At 45.7% G+C, this 20,126-nt stretch overlaps 1 protein-coding gene across 4 annotated transcripts in view; it reads right to left on the reverse strand.

Annotated features, from left to right (window-relative positions):
* Positions 1–20,126, reverse strand: part of LOC135520987 (ankyrin repeat and IBR domain-containing protein 1-like) — a 99,583-nt gene that overhangs the window by 59,056 nt on the left and 20,401 nt on the right. For 3 of the 4 annotated variants that reach the window (XM_064946872.1, XM_064946874.1, XM_064946873.1), the window contains exons 3-4: positions 4,923–5,223; positions 99–275 (exon numbers count right to left, since the gene is read on the reverse strand). In XM_064946872.1, coding sequence (XP_064802944.1) covers positions 99–275; positions 4,923–5,223 — 478 coding nt within the window. The remainder of the gene's footprint in view (positions 1–98; positions 276–4,922; positions 5,224–20,126) is intronic. The other variant, XM_064946875.1, reaches the window with a different exon arrangement.

The raw sequence follows: 20,126 nt of genomic DNA on the forward strand, positions 1-20,126 counted from the left end.
TCCAGAGCAGTGTACTCTGCCTCTATGCTCTCTGGGGCCAGACTGAAGACATGGTGAGGTAACTATACTACAGTAGGGATATCTAGTATCTAGCCTACCTCTCTGTGGTCCAGAGCAGTGTACTCTGCCTCTATGCCTTCTGGGGCCAGACTGAAGACCATCCGAGACTCCAGGCTGAGGGCCAGCTCCTTGTGATGCTGCTTCTCTGCACAGTCACACGGCGTCTCACCATCCTCATTCTCCGCAAACAGGTCCGCTTCCCTATTTACTAGAATCTAGAAGGAGGACAGGGAGAGAGAGAGAGGAAGAGAGAGAGAGGAAGAGACAGAGAGACAGAGAGACAGAGAGACAGAGAGAGAGAGAGAGAGAGAGAGAGGAAGAGAGAGAGAGGAAGAGACAGAGAGACAGAGAGACAGAGAGAGAGAGAGAGAGAGAGAGAGAGGAAGAGAGAGAGAGGAAGAGACAGAGAGACAGAGAGAGAGAGAGAGAGGAGAGGAGAGGAGAGAGAGAGGAGAGAAGATAGGAGAGAGAGAGGAGAGGAGAGAGAGAAGAGACATGGCATTCATTGGAAAGAGAGAAAAGTCAAACAGGTGGGGTTTCTCTTACCTAGGAACTAGAGGCAGAGGAGAGTCCCTGTTCACAGGTAACTGTCAAAATAAAGGAAACACCAACATAAAGAGTTTTAATTGGGCGTTGGTCCACCACCAGCCTCCAGAACACCTTCAGTGCACCTTGGGATAGATTCTACAAGCGTCTGGAACTCTATTGGAGGGAGCGTCCGGAACTCTATTGGAGGGAGCGTCCGGAACTCTATTGGAGGGAGCGTCCGGAACTCTATTGGAGGAAGCGTCCGGAACTCTATTGGAGGAAGCGTCTGGAACTCTATTGGAGGAAGCGTCTAGAACTCTATTGGAGGAAGCGTCTGGAACTCTATTGGAGGAAGCGTCCGGAACTCTTTTGGAGGAAGCGTCCGGAACTCTATTGGAGGAAGCGTCCGGAACTCTATTGGAGGGAGCGTCCGGAACTCTATTGGAGGGAGCGTCCGGAACTCTATTGGAGGGAGCGTCCGGAACTCTATTGGAGGGAGCGTCCGGAACTCTATTGGAGGGAGCGTCCGGAACTCTATTGGAGGGAGCGTCCGGAACTCTATTGGAGGGAGCGTCCGGAACTCTATTGGAGGGAGCGTCCGGAACTCTATTGGAGGGAGCGTCCGGAACTCTATTGGAGGGAGCGTCCGGAACTCTATTGGAGGGAGCGTCCGGAACTCTATTGGAGGGAGCGTCCGGAACTCTATTGGAGGGAGCGTCCGGAACTCTATTGGAGGGAGCGTCCGGAACTCTATTGGAGGGAGCGTCCGGAACTCTATTGGAGGAAGCGTCCGGAACTCTATTGGAGGAAGCGTCTGGAACTCTATTGGAGGAAGCGTCTAGAACTCTATTGGAGGAAGCGTCTGGAACTCTATTGGAGGAAGCGTCTAGAACTCTATTGGAGGGATGCGACACCATTCTTCCACGAGAAAATTCCATAATTTGTTGTTTTGTCGACGGTGGTGGAAAATGGCCGTCTCAGGCACCGCTCAAGAATCTCCGATAAACGTTCAATTGGGTTGGGATCTGGTGACAGACGGCCACCACGGCATATGGTTCACATCGTATTCATGCTCATCAAACCATTCAGTGACCACTCGTGTCCTCTAGATTGGGGGCATTGTCATTCTAACGGGACATAGCCATGGGAGACAACATAATGGCCTGCCTAGCATTTTTATACCTGACCCTAAGCATGATGGGGATGTTAAAAGCTTAATTAAAACACAGGAACCACACCTGTGTGGAAGCAGCTACTTTCAATATACTTTGTATCCCTCATTTAGTGTTTCCTTTATCTTGGAAGTTAACTGTATATGAGATGTTAAGAGGAAAATCAACAAGACAGATTTCCCTTGTTGTGAAATCTGATCAGATCTACAGAGGTGCCCAGGACAGGGCTCTCCAAGCCTGTTCCTATAGAACTACACTCCTATAGGTTCACTCCAACCCTGTTCCTGTAGAACTACCCTCCTATAGGTTCACTCCAAGCCTGTTCCTGTAGAACTACACTCCTATAGGTTCACTCCAAGCCTGTTCCTGTAGAACTACCCTCCTATAGGTTCACTCCAAGCCTGTTCCTGTAGAGCTACAGTCCTATAGGTTCACTCCAAGCCTGTTCCTGGAGAACTACCCTCCTATAGGTTCACTCCAAGCCTGTTCCTGTAGAACTACACTCCTATAGGTTCACTCCAAGCCTGTTCCTGTAGAACTACCCTCCTATAGGTTCACTCCAAGCCTGTTCCTGTAGAACTACCCTCCTATAGGTTCACTCCAAGCCTGTTCCTGTAGAACTACCCTCCTATAGGTTCACTCCAAGCCTGTTCCTGTAGAACTACCCTCCTATAGGTTCACTCCAAGCCTGTTCCTGTAGAACTACCCTCCTATAGGTTCACTCCAAGCCTGTTCCTGTAGAACTACCCTCCTATAGGTTCACTCCAAGCCTGTTCCTGTAGAACTACCCTCCTATAGGTTCACTCCAACCCTGTTCCTGTAGAACTACCCTCCTATAGGTTCACTCCAACCCTGTTCCTGTAGAACTGCCCTCCTATAGGTTCACTCCAAGCCTGTTCCTGGAGAACTACCCTCCTATAGGTTCACTCCAAGCCAGTTCCTGGAGAACTACCCTCCTATAGGTTCACTCCAAGCCTGTTCCTGTAGAACTACAGTCCTATAGGTTCACTCCAAGCCTGTTCCTGGAGAACTACCCTCCTATAGGTTCACTCCAAGCCAGTTCCTGGAGAACTACCCTCCTATAGGTTCACTCCAAGCCTGTTCCTGTAGAACTACCCTCCTATAGGTTCACTCCAAGCCTGTTCCTGTAGAACTACCCTCCTATAGGTTCACTCCAAGCCTGTTCCTGTAGAGCTACAGTCCTATAGGTTCACTCCAAGCCTGTTCCTGTAGAACTACCCTCCTATAGGTTCACTCCAAGCCTGTTCCTGTAGAGCTACAGTCCTATAGGTTCACTCCAAGCCTGTTCCTGTAGAGCTACAGTCCTATAGGTTCACTCCAAGCCTAATCTAGCACACCTCTCCTGGGGCAGGGCTATGTGGTAGAGCTATGGGAAGTGCCTACGGGGCAGGGCTATGTGGTAGGGCTATGAGAAGTGCCTACGGGGCAGGGCTATGTGGTAGGGCTATGGGAAGTGCCTACGGGGCAGGGCTATGTGGTAGGGCTATGAGAAGTGCCTACGGGGCAGGGCTATGTGGTAGGGCTATGAGAAGTGCCTACGGGGCAGGGCTATGTGGTAGAGCTATGGGAAGTGCCTATGGGGCAGAGCTATGTGGTAGAGCTATGAGAAGTGCCTACGGGGCAGGGCGATGTAGTAGAGCTATGGGAAGTGCCTACGGGGCAGGGCTATGGGAAGTGCCTACGGGGCAGGGCTATGTGGTAGGGCTATGGGAAGTGCCTACGGGGCAGGGCTATGTGGTAGGGCTATGAGAAGTGTCTACGGGGCAGGGCTATGAGAAGTGCCTACGGGGCAGGGCTATGTGGTAGGGCTATGGGAAGTGCCTACGGGGCAGGGCTATGTGGTAGGGCTATGAGAAGTGCCTACGGGGCAGGGCTATGTGGTAGGGCTATGAGAAGTGCCTACGGGGCAGGGCTATGTGATATGGCTATGGGAAGTGCCTACGGGGCAGGGCTATGTGGTAGGGCTATGGGAAGTGCCTACGGGGCAGGGCTATGTGGTAGGGCTATGAGAAGTGCCTACGGGGCAGGGCTATGGGAAGTGCCTACGGGGCAGGGCTATGGGAAGTGCCTACGGGGCAGGGCTATGTGGTAGAGCTATGGGAAGTGCCTACGGGGCAGGGCTATGTGGTAGGGCTATGGGAAGTGCCTACGGGGCAGGGCTATGGGAAGTGCCTACTGGGCAGGGCTATGGGAAGTGCCTACGGGGCAGGGCTATGTGGTAGAGCTATGGGAAGTGCCTACGGGGCAGGGCTATGTGGTAGAGCTATGGGAAGTGCCTACGGGGCAGGGCTATGTGGTAGGGCTATGGGAAGTGCCTACGGGGCAGGGCTATGTGGTAGAGCTATGGGAAGTGCCTATGGGTTAGAGCTATGTGGTAGAGCTATGGGAAGTGCCTACGGGGCAGGGCTATGTGGTAGGGCTATGGGAAGTGCCTACAGGGCAGGGCTATGGGAAGTGCCTACGGGGCAGGGCTATGGGAAGTGCCTACAGGGCAGGGCTATGGGAAGTGCCTACGGGGCAGGGCTATGGGAAGTGCCTACGGGGCAGGGCTATGGGAAGTGCCTAAGGGGCAGGTAATTGGGAAGTGCCTACGGGGCAGGGCTATGGGAAGTGCCTACGGGGCAGGGCTATGGGAAGTGCCTACGGGGCAGGGCTATGAGAAGTGTTTAATGGGCAGGGCTATGAGAAGTGTTTAATGGGCAGGGCTATGAGAAGTGTCTAAGGGGCGGGGCTATGAGAAGTGTCTAAGGGGCGGGGCTATGAGAAGTGTCTAAGGGGCGGGGCTATGAGAAGTGTCTCAGGGGCGGGGCTATGAGAAGTGTCTAAGGGGCGGGGCTATGAGAAGTGTCTCAGGGGCGGGGCTATGAGAAGTGTCTAAGGGGCGGGGCTATGAGAAGTGTCTCAGGGGCGGGGCTATGAGAAGTGTCTAAGGGGCGGGGCTATGAGAAGTGTCTCAGGGGCGGGGCTATGAGAAGTGTCTCAGGGGCGGGGCTATGAGAAGTGTCTCAGGGGCGGGGCTATGAGAAGTGTCTCAGGGGCGGGGCTATGAGAAGTGTCTAAGGGGCGGGGCTATGAGAAGTGTCTCAGGGGCGGGGCTATGAGAAGTGTCTAAGGGGCGGGGCTATGAGAAGGGGTTCGCACCTCAACACACTTCTTCAACCCTGAGGCGGCTGCGTAGTGCAGCGACGTGTTCTTCTTGTTGTCAGTGGCGTTGACGTCGGCGTTCTCATACTCTCCCTGGTCCAGCTTGGCTCCGGTCCATTTCAGGATGATCTGGATACACTCTGACCTCTTTATCTCGTCCAGCTCGGGCCGGGCCAGCCGCGGCTGCAGAGGCCCCTCCCCCATTAGGATCTGGGGGCCCATACAGAGGAGATGGAGGGACGTCTCATTGTGAACGTTGCGCTTGTTGGGGTTGCCGTCCTTACTGAAGAGAAAGGACCTGGTGGAGAGGGGGGGGGGGGGGGGGACATGGTTTAATTGGTACTTATATGACCGTTTTGAAAATGTCACCGTCACCCTTAAAGGGATTGTTCAGGATTTTGGCAATGAGGCTGTCACCCTTAAAGGGATTGTTAAGGATTTTGGCAATGAGGCTCTGTCACCCTTAAAGGGATTGTTAAGGATTTTGGCAATGAGGCTGTCACCCTTAAAGGGATTGTTAAGGATTTTGGCAATGAGGCTCTGTCACCCTTAAAGGGATTGTTAAGGATTTTGGCAGTGAGGCTCTGTGTCTACTTCCTCAGATTCAGATGACCTTGTGGATACCATTTTTTTTTTATGTCTCTCCATCCAGTATGAAGGAAGTTAGAGGTAGTTTCACTTTCCAGTGCTAACTAGTGTTAGCGCAATGGCTGGAAGTCTATGGGAACGGCTAACATGCTAGCTGTTCCTGTAGACTTCCAGTCATTGCGCTAACACTAGTTAGCATTGGCTCGTGAAACTACCTCCAACTTCCTTCATACTGGATGCAGAGACATAAAAAACATATCCACAAATTTCTCACACTGGGGGAGTCCCAAACTATCCCTTTAAGTACATAGTGAGTAACTCAGACTATTTTACTATAGTGAAGTAATATTTGATATATATATATATATATGGGGTAAAAAAGTATTTAGTCAGCCACCAATTGTGCAAGTTCTCCCACTTAAAATGATGAGAGGCCTGTAATTTTCATCATAGGAACACTTCAACAGTGTCAGACAAAATGAGAGAAAAAAATTCCAGAAAATCACATTGTAGGATTTATTTGCAAATGATTTATTTGCAAGCACACACACACACACACACACACACACACACACACGAAACTCGTAAATAAGACTAGCCTATTATAACCTATTAAAATCTTTATCTGACTCCATAATGAAGAATAGCAATATACAAAAGACTACAGTTTTATTTGACCTTTATTTAACCAGGTCGGCCCGTATTTCACCTTTATTTAACCAGGTCGGCCCGTATTTCACCTTTATTTAACCAGGTCGGCCCGTATTTCACCTTTATTTAACCAGGTCGGCCCGTATTTCACCTTTATTTAACCAGGTTGGCCCGTATTTCACCTTTATTTAACCAGGTCGGCCCGTATTTCACCTTTATTTAACCAGGTCGGCCCGTATTTCACCTTTATTTAACCAGGTCGGCCCGTATTTCACCTTTATTTAACCAGGTCGGCCCGTATTTCACCTTTATTTAACCAGGTCGGCCCGTATTTCACCTTTATTTAACCAGGTGGGCCCGTATTTCACCTTTATTTAACCTGTTGATGCTCTGGGGGCGCAATTTCATTTTTGGATGAAAAACGTTCCCGTTTTAAACAAGATATTTTGTCACAAAAAGATGCTCGACTATGCATATAATTGCTACCGTTCGAAAGAAAACACTCTGACGTGTCCAGAAATACAAAGATCTTCTCTGTGCGTGCCCTAAAACGTGAGCTTCAGGCAAAACCAAGATGAGATGGCATCCAGGAAATGACAAGGATTTTTGAGGCTCTGTTTTTCAAGATCTCCTTATATGGCTGTGAACGCAAGAGGAATTAGTCAGCCCTTTCTGTCGTTTCCCCAAGGTGTCTGCAGCATTGTGACGTATTTGTGGGCAGATCATTGGAAGATTGACCATAACAGACCACATTTACCACGTGTCCGCCCGGTGTCCTGCGCCGAAATTGGTGCGCAAAAGTCACCTGCCAGTATTTTTCCATGGGACACAGAGAGGAAAGCAAGCTTCCACGAACTGCATGTCAATGAAGAGATATGTGAAAAAACACCTTGAGGATTGATTCCAAACAACGTTTGCCATGTTTCGGTCGATATTATGTAGTTAATCCGGAAAAAGTTTCACGTTGTAGGTGACTGCATTTTCGGTTCGTTTCGGTAGCCAGACGCAATGTAGAAAACGGAACGATTTCTCCTACACACAGACGCTTTCAGGAAACACTGCGCATTTGGTATGTGACTGAGACTCTCCTCATTGAAAACATCAGAAGCTCTTCAAAGGTAAATTATTTTATTTATTTGGTTATCTGGTTTTTGTGAAAATGTTGCGTGCTACATGCTACACAAAATGCTATGCTAGCTTTGCTATGCTAGCTCTTACACAAATTAGTCAATTTCTATGGTTCAAAAGCATATTTTGAAAATCTGAGATGACAGTGTTGTTAAGAAAAGGCTAAGCTTGAGAGCAAACGCATTATTTTAATTTTATTTGCGATTTTCAGAAATCGTTAACGTTGCGTTATGCTAATGAGCCTGAGGCTTTAGTCACGATCCCGGATCCGGGATGGGGAGTTTCAAGAGGTTAACCAGGTGGGCCCGTATTTCACCTTTATTTAACCAGGTGGGCCCGTATTTCACCTTTATTTAACCAGGTGGGCCCGTATTTCACCTTTATTTAACCAGGTGGGCCCGTATTTCACCTTTATTTAACCAGGTCGGCCCGTATTTCACCTTTATTTAACCAGGTCGGCCCGTATTTCACCTTTATTTAACCAGGTCGGCACGTATTTCACCTTTATTTAACCAGGTCGGCCCGTATTTCACCTTTATTTAACCAGGTCGGCCCGTTGAGAACAAGTTCTCATTGACAGCTGCGATCTGGCCAAGATCAAGCAAAGCAGTGCGACACAAACAACAACAACAAGAGTTACACATGGAATAAAACAAACGTACAGTCAATAACACAATAGTTGAGTTACAGCAACAGACCGTGAAGAAATGTCTGAACCGAATTGTTAATACAAGTGTATTTAATGACTTTGTCAAATGAATGGATTTACATACAAGGCATTAACAAGCATTACAAGGCATTATTCTAAGCATGGTCAGAGAGAGCTGAAGAATGCCAGGGCCCAGAGGTCATGGGAGAGATGAAGAAACCATGGCTCGTGCCAGGGCCCAGAGGTCATGGGAGAGATGAAGAAACCATGGCCCGTGCCAGGGCCCAGAGGCCATGGGAGAGATGAAGAAACCATGGCCCGTGCCAGGGCCCAGGGGCCATGGGAGAGATGAAGAAACCATGGCTCGTGCCAGGGCCCAGAGGTCATGGGAGAGATGAAGAAACCATGGCTCGTGCCAGGGCCCAGAGGTCATGGGAGAGATGAAGAAACCATGGCTCGTGCCAGGGCCCAGAGGTCATGGGAGAGATGAAGAAACCATGGCTCGTGCCAGGGCCCAGAGGTCATGGGAGAGAAAAAGAATGAGTGTTGGTTTCTCACCACAGCAAGTCAGGAACATAAGAGAAAGAACAATGAATCTAAGCCACCTTCATAACATCTGAGTTGTTTGGATTCAAATTCTGATTTGCTGACCAATAGTATTACTGTAAAAATTCACCTCAGATATCAGACCAATAGGATGTAACCTCAGCTCCTCAGAGTGGGTTGGAGAGGTCAACACAGAGAATGCTACATTCCGAAAGAGAACACAGAGAATGTTGAATTCCTAAGAGAACACGGAGAATGTTGAATTCCTAAGAGAACGCAGAGAATGCTGAATTCCTAAGAGAACGCAGAGAATGCTGAATTCCTAAGAGAACACGGAGAATGCTGAATTCCTAAGAGAACACAGAGAATGCTAAATTCCGAAAGAGAACACAGAGAATGTTGAATTCCTAAGAGAACACGGAGAATGTTGAATTCCTAAGAGAACGCAGAGAATGTTGAATTCCTAAGAGAACGCAGAGAATGCTGAATTCCTAAGAGAACGCAGAGAATGCTGAATTCCTAAGAGAACACGGAGAATGCTGAATTCCTAAGAGAACACGGAGAATGCTGAATTCCTAAGAGAACACGGAGAATGCTGAATTCCTAAGAGAACACGGAGAATGCTGAATTCCTAAGAGAACACAGAGAATGCTGAATTCCTAAGAGAACACGGAGAATGCTGAATTCCTAAGAGAACACAGAGAATGCTAAATTCCGAAAGAACACAGAGAATGCTGAATTCCTAAGAGAACACGGAGAATGTTGAATTCCTAAGAGAACGCAGAGAATGCTGAATTCCTAAGAGAACGCAGAGAATGCTGAATTCCTAAGAGAACGCAGAGAATGCTGAATTCCTAAGAGAACGCAGAGAATGCTGAATTCCTAAGAGAACGCAGAGAATGCTGAATTCCTAAGAGAACGCAGAGAATGTTGAATTCCTAAGAGAACACGGAGAATGCTGAATGCTGAATTCCTAAGAGAACGCAGAGAATGCTGAATTCCTAAGAGAACTCAGAGAATGCTGAATGCTGAATTTCTAAGAGAACACAGAGAATGCTGAATTCCTATTTGAACACAGATGATATTCTTGCATCCAGTTGATAAGAAGAGTCCCTTTCAGGAACTGCCCTACATCATGAACACCTGACTGTCTGAAAGTGGGGGTGCAATTGTCTTTAAAAAAATATAATATAATTAAAACATTTTAAATGTATTTATTTTAAACCATATTTCTGAACAGAACACACCTATTTTTCTTAGGTTCTGCCACTAATTATATTGAACTCGAATACTCAAATAATAAAAAAAAGGAACACAAGGCGAGAAAAAAAATGGTGCCTTTATCTATCACTATCTAGGACTATAAGCCAACAGAGCTCAACAATGCCTGATGTATCATAACCAACCACAGATAACAAATCATAAATCGCTAAATTTCCCCATATATACAGTGCCTTCAAAACAATATTCACACCCCTTGACTTTCTCCACATTTTGTTGTGTTAAGCCTGAATTTAAAATGGATTAAATTGAATGTTGTCATCACTGGCCTACACACAATACCGCCTAATGTTGAGGTGGAATTTTACTAATTAATTATAAATGAAAAGCTGAAATGTCTCGAGTAAAGAAGTATACAAACCCCTTGTTATTAACAAGCCTAAATAAGCTCAAGGAGAAGAACTTTGCTTAACAAGTCACATAAAAAGTTGTAATTTCAAGCACAAAGATGAGGGAGCTTTTCCAATGCTTTGTAAAACACGTAGGACTACGGACCAGCAGAGTCAATATGTAGGACTATGGACCAGCAGAGTCAATATGTAGGACTACGGACCACTGGAGGCAACATGTAGGACTACGGACCAGCAGAGTCAACATGTAGGACTACGGACCAGCAGAGTCAACATGTAGGACTACGGACCACTAGAGTCAACATGTAGGACTACGGACCACTAGAGTCAACACGTAGGACTACGAACCACTAGAGTCAACACGTAGGCCTACGGACCAGCAGAGTCAACACGTAGGCCTACGGACCAGCAGAGTCAACACGTAGGCCTACAGACCACTAGAGTCAACATGTAGGCCTACGGACCACTAGAGTCAACATGTAGGCCTACGGACCACTAGAGTCAACATGTAGGACTACGGACCACTAGAGTCAACATGTAGGCCTACGGACCACTAGAGTCAACATGTAGGCCTACGGACCACTAGAGTCAACATGTAGGACTACGGACCACTAGAGTCAACATGTAGGACTACGGACCACTAGAGTCAACATGTAGGACTACGGACCACTAGAGTCAACATGTAGGACTACGGACCACTAGAGTCAACATGTAGGACTACGGACCACTAGAGTCAACATGTAGGACTACGGACCACTGGAGGCAACATGTAGGACTACGGACCACTAGAGTCAACATGTAGGACTACGGACCACTAGAGTCAACATGTAGGCCTATGGACCATCAGAGGCAACATGTAGGACTACGGACCACTAGAGTCAACATGTACCTGCCTACAGACAAAAACTAAAACAAGAAGCTCCCACGCTGAGGTCTGTCCAACGCTGGTCCGACCAAGCTGACTCCACACTCCAAGACTGCTTCCATCACGTGGACTGGGACATGTTTCGTATTGCGTCAGATAACAACATTGACGAATACGCTGATTCGGTGTGCGAGTTCATTAGAACGTGCGTTGAAGATGTCGTTCCCATAGCAACGATTAAAACATTCCCTAACCAGAAACCGTGGATTGATGGCAGCATTCGCGTGAAACTGAAAGCGCGAACCACTGCTTTTAATCAGGGCAAGGTGTCTGGTAACATGACTGAATACAAACAGTGCAGCTATTCCCTCCGTAAGGCTATCAAACAAGCTAAGCGTCAGTACAGAGACAAAGTAGAATCTCAATTCAACGGCTCAGACACAAGAGGCATGTGGCAGGGTCTACAGTCAATCACGGACTACAGGAAGAAATCCAGCCCAGTCACGGACCAGGATGTCTTGCTCCCAGGCAGACTAAATAACTTTTTTGCCCGCTTTGAGGACAGTACAGTGCCACTGACACGGCCTGCAACGGAAACATGCGGTCTCTCCTTCACTGCAGCCGAGGTGAGTAAAACATTTAAACGTGTTAACACTCGCAAGGCTGCAGGCCCAGACGGCATCCCAAGCCGCGCCCTCAGAGCATGCGCAGACCAGCTGGCTGGTGTGTTTACGAACATATTCAATCAATCCCTATACCAGTCTGCTGTTCCCACATGCTTCAAGAGGGCCACCATTGTTCCTGTTCCCAAGAAAGCTAAGGTAACTGAGCTAAACGACTACCGCCCCGTAGCACTCACTTCCGTCATCATGAAGTGCTTTGAGAGACTAGTCAAGGACCATATCACCTCCACCCTATCTGACACCCTAGACCCACTCCAATTTGCTTACCGCCCAAATAGGTCCACAGACGATGCAATCTCAACCACACTGCACACTGCCCTAACCCATCTGGACAAGAGGAATACCTATGTGAGAATGCTGTTCATCGACTACAGCTCGGCATTCAACACCATAGTACCCTCCAAGCTCGCCATCAAGCTCGAGACCCTGGGTCTCGACCCCGCCCTGTGCAACTGGGTATTGGACTCCTGACGGGCCGCCCCCAGGTGGTGAGGGTAGGTAACAACATCTCCTCCCCGCTGATCCTCAACACTGGGGCCCCACAAGGGTGCGTTCTGAGCCCTCTCCTGTACTCCCTGTTCACCCACGACTGCGTGGCCACGCACGCCTCCAACTCAATCATCAAGTTTGCGGACGACACAACAGTGGTAGGCTTGATTACCAACAACGACGAGACGGCCTACAGGGAGGCGGTGAGGGCCCTCGGAGTGTGGTGTCAGGAAAATAACCTCACTCTCAACGTCAACAAAACTAAGGAGATGATTGTGGACTTCAGGAAACAGCAGAGGGAACACACCCCTATCCACATCGATGGAACAGTAGTGGAGAGAGTAGCAAGTTTTAAGTTCCTTGGCATACACATCACAGACAAACTGAATTGGTCCACTCACACAGACAGCATCGTGAAGAAGGCGCAGCAGCGCCTCTTCAACCTCAGGAGGCTGAAGAAATTTGGCTTGTCACCAAAAGCACTCACAAACTTCTACAGATGCACAATCGAGAGCATCCTGGCGGGCTGTATCACCGCCTGGTACGGCAACTGCTCCGCCCTCAACCGTAAGGCTCTCCAGAGGGTAGTGAGGTCTGCACAACGCATCACCGGGGGCAAACTACCTGCCCTCCAGGACACCTACACCACCCGATGTTACAGGAAGGCCATAAAGATCATCAAGGACATCAACCACCCGAGCCACTGCCTGTTCACCCCGCTATCATCCAGAAGGCGAGGTCAGTACAGGTGCATCAAAGCTGGGACCGAGAGACTGAAAAACAGCTTCTATCTCAAGGCCATCAGACTGTTAAACAGCCACCACTAACATTGAGTGGCTGCTGCCAACACACTGACACTGACTCAACTCCAGCCACTTTAATAATGGGAATTGATGGGAAATTATGTAAATATATCACTAGCCACTTTAAACAATGCTACCTTATATAATGTTACTTACCCTACATTATTCATCTCATATGCATACATATATACTGTACTCTATATCATCGACTGCATCCTTATGTAATACATGTATCACTAGCCACATTAACTATGCCACTTTGTTTACATACTCATCTCATATGTATATACTGTACTCGATAACATCTACTGTATCTTGCCTATGATGCTCTGTACCGTCACTCATTCATATATCCTTATGTACATATTATTTATCCCCTTACACTGTGTATAAGACGGTAGTTTAGGAATTGTTAGTTAGATTACTTGTTGGTTATTACTGCATTGTCGGAACTAGAAGCACAAGCATTTCGCTACACTCGCATTAACATCTGCTAACCATGTGTATGTGACAAATAAAATTTGATTTGATTTGATTTAGGACTACGGACCACTAGAGTCAACATGTAGGACTACGGACCACTAGAGTCAACATGTAGGACTACGGACAACTAGAGTCAACATGTAGGACTACGGACCACTAGAGGCAACATGTAGGACTACGGACCAGCAGAGTCAACATGTAGGCCTACGGACCACTAGAGTCAACATGTAGGCCTACGGACCACTAGAGTCAACATGTAGGCCTACGGACCACTAGAGTCAACATGTAGGCCTACGGACCACTAGAGTCAACATGTAGGCCTACGGACCACTAGAGTCAACATGTAGGCCTACGGACCACTAGAGTCAACATGTAGGACTACGGACCACTAGAGTCAACATGTAGGACTACGGACCACTGGAGGCAACATGTAGGACTACGGACCACTAGAGTCAACATGTAGGCCTACGGACCACTAGAGTCAACATGTAGGACTACGGAACACTAGAGTCAACATGTAGGACTACGGAACACTAGAGTCAACATGTAGGACTACGGAACACTAGAGTCAACATGTAGGACTACGGAACACTGGAGACGAAGCGAATTAACGTTGGCTTCAAGAAAAAAAAAATAGCATTTTTTTCTGAGCACATTCCACCAAATAATTTTCCTATATTTAAATATATATTTTTTTTAAGTGACAAGTGTAGAAATGGCGTATTTGGTCAAGATATTACTAACCAAAGCAGAGACGTTTTACAGGTACAAATATCCTGTGCTTTTTAATTGTTTCATTGCCAGTAGGCGTATACAGGCGACATCGTAACCGCGAAGCGCATATTGGGGCTCAGCCAGGACTGTTACTTTAGTAACTGAATGAAAACATTTTAAATAATGTGATTTAACCAATTGATGTAGGGGGAAAATAGATAGCAAAAAAAAAAATGCTGAAATTATGTTTGATTTTTATATTTATATACAGATTTAATCATGTAGTATTAAGGTCTAGTGAATATTTCTCAGTATCTACTCATTGACGGCCCCCAAAGCTTCCCTGACACACCGTTTTCTAATGTGGTACAACCTTTGGTAAGCTAATGGAAGGCTACTCTTGAGTCAATGGGAAAATCTCAAATGCATTCTCAAAACCCATCGGATGTGAAAGCCAGAGGTCCCTTCCTTCTGACCTTTCTCCTCCAAATCAAAGGTTTTGAGAAGGAAGTGAGGAGAGAGGACGTGAGCAAATTGAGATTCTCCCAGTGACTCAACAGTAGCCTTCCAGAGACTGTGGACACAGAGAACCCGCAGCCCGTAACTCATCATGGTTCGGCAAAGTGAAATATCAATTTGTTCGTGGTTCATGGGGGGGGGGGGGTCAGAGTAGCAGTCCCGTGGGAACAGTTAACAGACAAGATGGCGGTTGTTCTCTACAGTAACGTTTAAGCCGGGGGGGGGGGGTTCAGGGTAGCAGTCCTGTGGGAACAGTTAACAGACAAGATGGCTGTTGTTCTCTACAGTAATGTTTAGGCCAGGGGCTACTGTCAACGTCACTGTTGTTACGATGAAAACACTCGTCTGACTTTAACCGTTTGACTCGTTTATCCTCTCTACGGTCTAGAACACCCCCCTCATGTCCACAGTAATAACCCACCACCGTCTACAGAGGACCACGGCCACTAGTATCGATGGCCGACAACCGATGACAAATAACAGCAAAGAATTAAACGTCTCTCTGAGCGTGTGATGAACTCAAAAGAGTGCTGAAGCAGAAGTACACAGCTAGTCTGACAGGCACAGCCAATAACATCAAGTCTGTGTATGTAGGAGGCCTAGTCAAAAGAAGTGTACTACATAGAGGATAGAGAATAAAGAAGTGTACTACGTAGAGGATAAAGAATAAAGTGTACTACGTAGAGGATAGAGAATAAAGAAGTGTACTACGTAGAGGATAGAGGATAAAGAAGTGTACTACATAGAGGATAGAGAATAAAGAAGTGTACTATGTAGAGGATAGAGAATAAAGAAGTGTACTACGTAGAGGATAAAGAATAAAGTGTACTACGTAGAGGATAGAGAATAAAGAAGTGTACTACGTAGAGGATAGAGGATAAAGAAGTGTACTACATAGAGGATAGAGGATAGAGAATAAAGAAGTGTACTACGTAGAGGATAAAGAATAAAGTGTACTACGTAGAGGATAGAGAATAAAGAAGTGTACTACGTAGAGGATAGAGGATAAAGAAGTGTACTACGTAGAGGATAGAGAATAAAGAAGTGTACTACGTAGAGGATAGAGATTAAAGAAGTGTACTACGTAGAGGATAGAGAATAAAGAAGTGTACTACGTAGAGGATAGAGGATAAAGATAAAGAAGTGTACTACGTAGAGGATAGAGGATAAAGATAAAGAAGTGTACTACGTAGAGGATAGAGGATAAAGATAAAGAAGTGTACTACGTAGAGGATAGAGAATAAAGATGAAGAAGTGTACTACGTAGAGGATAGAGAATAAAGATAAAGAAGTGTACTACATAGAGGATAGAGAATAAAGAAGTGTACTACGTAGAGGATAGAGAATAAAGAAGTGTACTACGTAGAGGATAGAGAATAAAGATAAAGAAGTGTACTACGTAGAGGATAGAGAATAAAGATAAAGAAGTGTACTACGTAGAGGATAGAGAATAAAGAAGTGTACTACGTAGAGGATAGAGGATAAAGAAGTGTACTACATAGAGGATAGAGATAAAGAAGTGTACTACGTAGAGGATAGAGAATAAAGATAAAGAAGTGTACTACGTAGAGGATAGAGGATAAAGATAAAGAGGTGTACTACGTAGAGGATAGAGAATAAAGATAAAGAAGTGTACTACGTAGAGGATAGAGGATAAAGATAAAGAAGTGTACTACGTAGAGGATAGAGGATAAAGATAAAGAAGTGTACTACGTAGAGGATAGAGGATAAAGATAAAGAAGTGTACTACGTAGAGGATAGAGGATAAAGATAAAGAAGTGTACTACGTAGAGGATAGAGAATAAAGATGAAGAAGTGTACTACGTAGAGGATAGAGAATAAAGATAAAGAAGTGTACTACATAGAGGATAGAGAATAAAGAAGTGTACTACGTAGAGGATAGAGAATAAAGAAGTGTACTACGTAGAGGATAGAGAATAAAGAAGTGTACTACGTAGAGGATAGAGAATAAAGATAAAGAAGTGTACTACGTAGAGGATAGAGAATAAAGAAGTGTACTACGTAGAGGATAGAGGATAAAGAAGTGTACTACATAGAGGATAGAGATAAAGAAGTGTACTACGTAGAGGATAGAGAATAAAGAAGTGTACTACGTAGAGGATAGAGGATAAAGATAAAGAAGTGTACTACGTAGAGGATAGAGAATAAAGAAGTGTACTACGTAGAGGATAGAGAATAAAGAAGTGTACTACGTAGAGGATAGAGAATAAAGATAAAGAAGTGTACTACGTAGAGGATAGAGGATAAAGATAAAGAGGTGTACTACGTAGAGGATAGAGAATAAAGATAAAGAAGTGTACTACGTAGAGGATAGAGAATAAAGAAGTGTACTACGTAGAGGATAGAGAATAAAGAAGTGTACTACGTAGAGGATAGAGAATAAAGAAGTGTACTACGTAGAGGATAGAGAATAAAGAAGTGTACTACGTAGAGGATAAAGAATAAAGATAAAGAAGTGTACTACGTAGAGGATAGAGAATAAAGAAGTGTACTACGTAGAGGATAGAGAATAAAGAAGTGTACTACGTAGAGGATAGAGAATAAAGAAGTGTACTACGTAGAGGCTAAAGAATAAAGATAAAGAAGTGTACTACGTAGAGGATAGAGAATAAAGAAGTGTACTACGTAGAGGATAGAGAATAAAGAAGTGTACTACATAGAGGATAGAGGATAAAGAAGTGTACTACGTAGAGGATAGAGAATAAAGAAGTGTACTACATAGAGGATTGAGAATAAAGAAGTGTACTACGTAGAGGATAAAGAATAAAGATAAAGAAGTGTACTACGTAGAGGATAGAGAATAAATAAGTGTACTACGTAGAGGATAGAGGATAAAGAAGTGTACTACATAGAGGATAGAGGATAAAGAAGTGTACTACGTAGAGGATAGAGAATAAAGAAGTGTACTACATAGAGGATAGAGGATAAAGAAGTGTACTACGTAGAGGATAGAGAATAAAGAAGTGTACTACGTAGAGGATAGAGGATAAAGAAGTGTACTACATAGAGGATAGAGAATAAAGATAAAGAAGTGTACTATGTAGAGGATAGAGAATAAAGAAGTGTACTACATAGAGGATAGAGGATAAAGAAGTGTACTACGTAGAGGATAGAGAATAAAGATAAAGAAGTGTACTACATAGAGGATAGAGGATAAAGATAGAGGTGTACTACGTAGAGCACATATGTCAGAGTCAAGGCCCGCGGGCCACATCCGGCCCGCGAGAAGGTTTTTTACGGCCCCTGGGATGATCTTGATTTATTATTAGAACCGGCCCGCAGACCGCAGCAAGCCGGCAGCCCGCAGATCTTTTACACGCACCAATACTACATTTCCCACAATGCAACGGTGACGCACCGAGCAGTAGGCTGCTTCATTTCAATATTTATTGGCACAGCAGTCGTCAGCATCACAGTAAAATTAACTTTCAGATACCCATCAAAAATGGCAAAACGGAAGGTGGACACTGAGAACCGGGGTTTCAAACAAGGTGGGAGTCGGAGTATATGTTCACGGAGGTAGCTGGAAAACCTGTGTGTCTTCTGTGTGGAGAAAGTGTGGCGGTACTGAAAGAGTATAATCTGAGACGACATTATGAAACGAAACACGCGGACAAAAACAAGAATATGGACATGGAACAAAGGCTACAAAAGGCAGAGGAATTAAAACGAGGCCTCAAATCTCGACAGGCTCTGTTCAAAAAAGCCAAATCACAAGGCCAGGCTGCTGTCAAGGCCAGTTTTATTTTGGCAGAAGAGATCGCTAAATCAGCCCGGCCATTTACGGAGGGGGATTTCATCAAAAACTGCATGATTAAAGTTTGTGACGAAGTTTGCCCAGAAAAAAGGCAACTCTTTTTAAATGTGAGTCTGAGCAGAAACACCATTGCCGAGAGAGTAGACCAGTTGTCCATCAATCTAAAAGAGCAGCTTGTGAAAAAGGGAAAAGATTTCATTGCATATTCCTTGGCTGTGGATGAGAGCACCGACATTTCTGACATTGCCCAGTTGTCAATTTTCATCCGCGGAGTGGACTCCAGCCTAAGCGTGACAGAGGAGTTTTTGGCTTTACGTCCTATGCATGGCACAGCTACGGGGCATGATTTGTATGAAGAGGTGTCAAGATGTGTAAATGAGATGGAGCTGCCTTGGGAAAAACTCGTGGGTTTGACAACCGACGGAGCACCTGCGATGTGTGGACACAGGAGCGGACTGGTGGCGAAGATACGGGAAAAGATGCGAAAAGAAGAGGAAAACGCGACAGGTGAGCTGACAGCTTATCATTGTATCATACACCAGGAAGCGTTGTGCGGTAAAGCCTTGAAAATGGAGCATGTAATGAGCATCATCACGCGCACAGTTAACTTTATCAGAGCCAAAGGTTTGAATCACCGCCAGTTCAAGGCATTTCTGACGGAGTTAGAAACGGAGCATGGTGATTTGCCTTATCACACAGAGGTGCGATGGCTAAGCCAGGGAAAGGTGCTTCAAAGATGTTTCGAGCTTCGTGAGGAGATTTGTCTGTTCTTGGACAGCAAAGGGAAAGACACAACACAACTCCGAGACGAAATGTTTCTGTGTGAAATGGCTTTTCTGTGTGACATTACGAGTCATCTGAATGCAATGAACTTGCAGCTGCAGGGTCGGGATCATGTCATCTCTGATATGTACAGTACAGTGAAGGCATTTAAAACCAAACTGACTCTGTGGGAGACGCAGATGCGGAAAGAAAATTTGAGCCACTTTCCCAGCTGCCAGACCATGAAAGAGAAGCTCTCTACCAGTGCGTTCCCGAGCGCACAGTTGGCTGATAAAATAGGTATGCTTGCCGCTGACTTTCGACGCCGATTTGCTGACTTTGAAGCACAAAAAAGCAGGTTGGAACTGCTCGGTAACCCATTTGCTGTTGACGTGGAAAGCTCACCACCAAACCTCCAAATGGAGTTGATTGACCTCCAATGCAATGATGCACTGAGGGCAAAATATGCGGCAGTGGGTGCTGCGGAGTTCGCCCGTTTCCTCCCCGACACAATGCCCCAGCTGCGCATCCAGGCTGCTCAAACGTTGTCTATGTTTGGCAGCACATACCTGTGTGAACAACTTTTTTCTTTGATGAACCTGAACAAAACATCACACAGAAGTCGACTTACTGCTGAACACCTCCACTCAATTCTGAGGATTTCCTCAGCTCAGAGCCTTACCCCGAACATTGATGAACTTGTGGAAAAGATGGGACACCACCAAGTATCACCCTCAACCTCAAACAAGTGAACATTACTGTGCAATCACATATTTAGAGTTTTTACTCAGTTCAAGTTTAAAAGTTAAAGTTTAATATTTGTTTTCACTGCATGTTACTTCTCCTTAAACAAAGTGTTGTTTTTGATTAATAGATTTTTGCACTTTATTTTATTGTATTTCAATCCAATTA

Source organism: Oncorhynchus masou, chromosome 29 (assembly GCF_036934945.1).
Source record: "Oncorhynchus masou masou isolate Uvic2021 chromosome 29, UVic_Omas_1.1, whole genome shotgun sequence".
NCBI classification, from domain to species: Eukaryota; Metazoa; Chordata; class Actinopteri; order Salmoniformes; family Salmonidae; genus Oncorhynchus; species Oncorhynchus masou.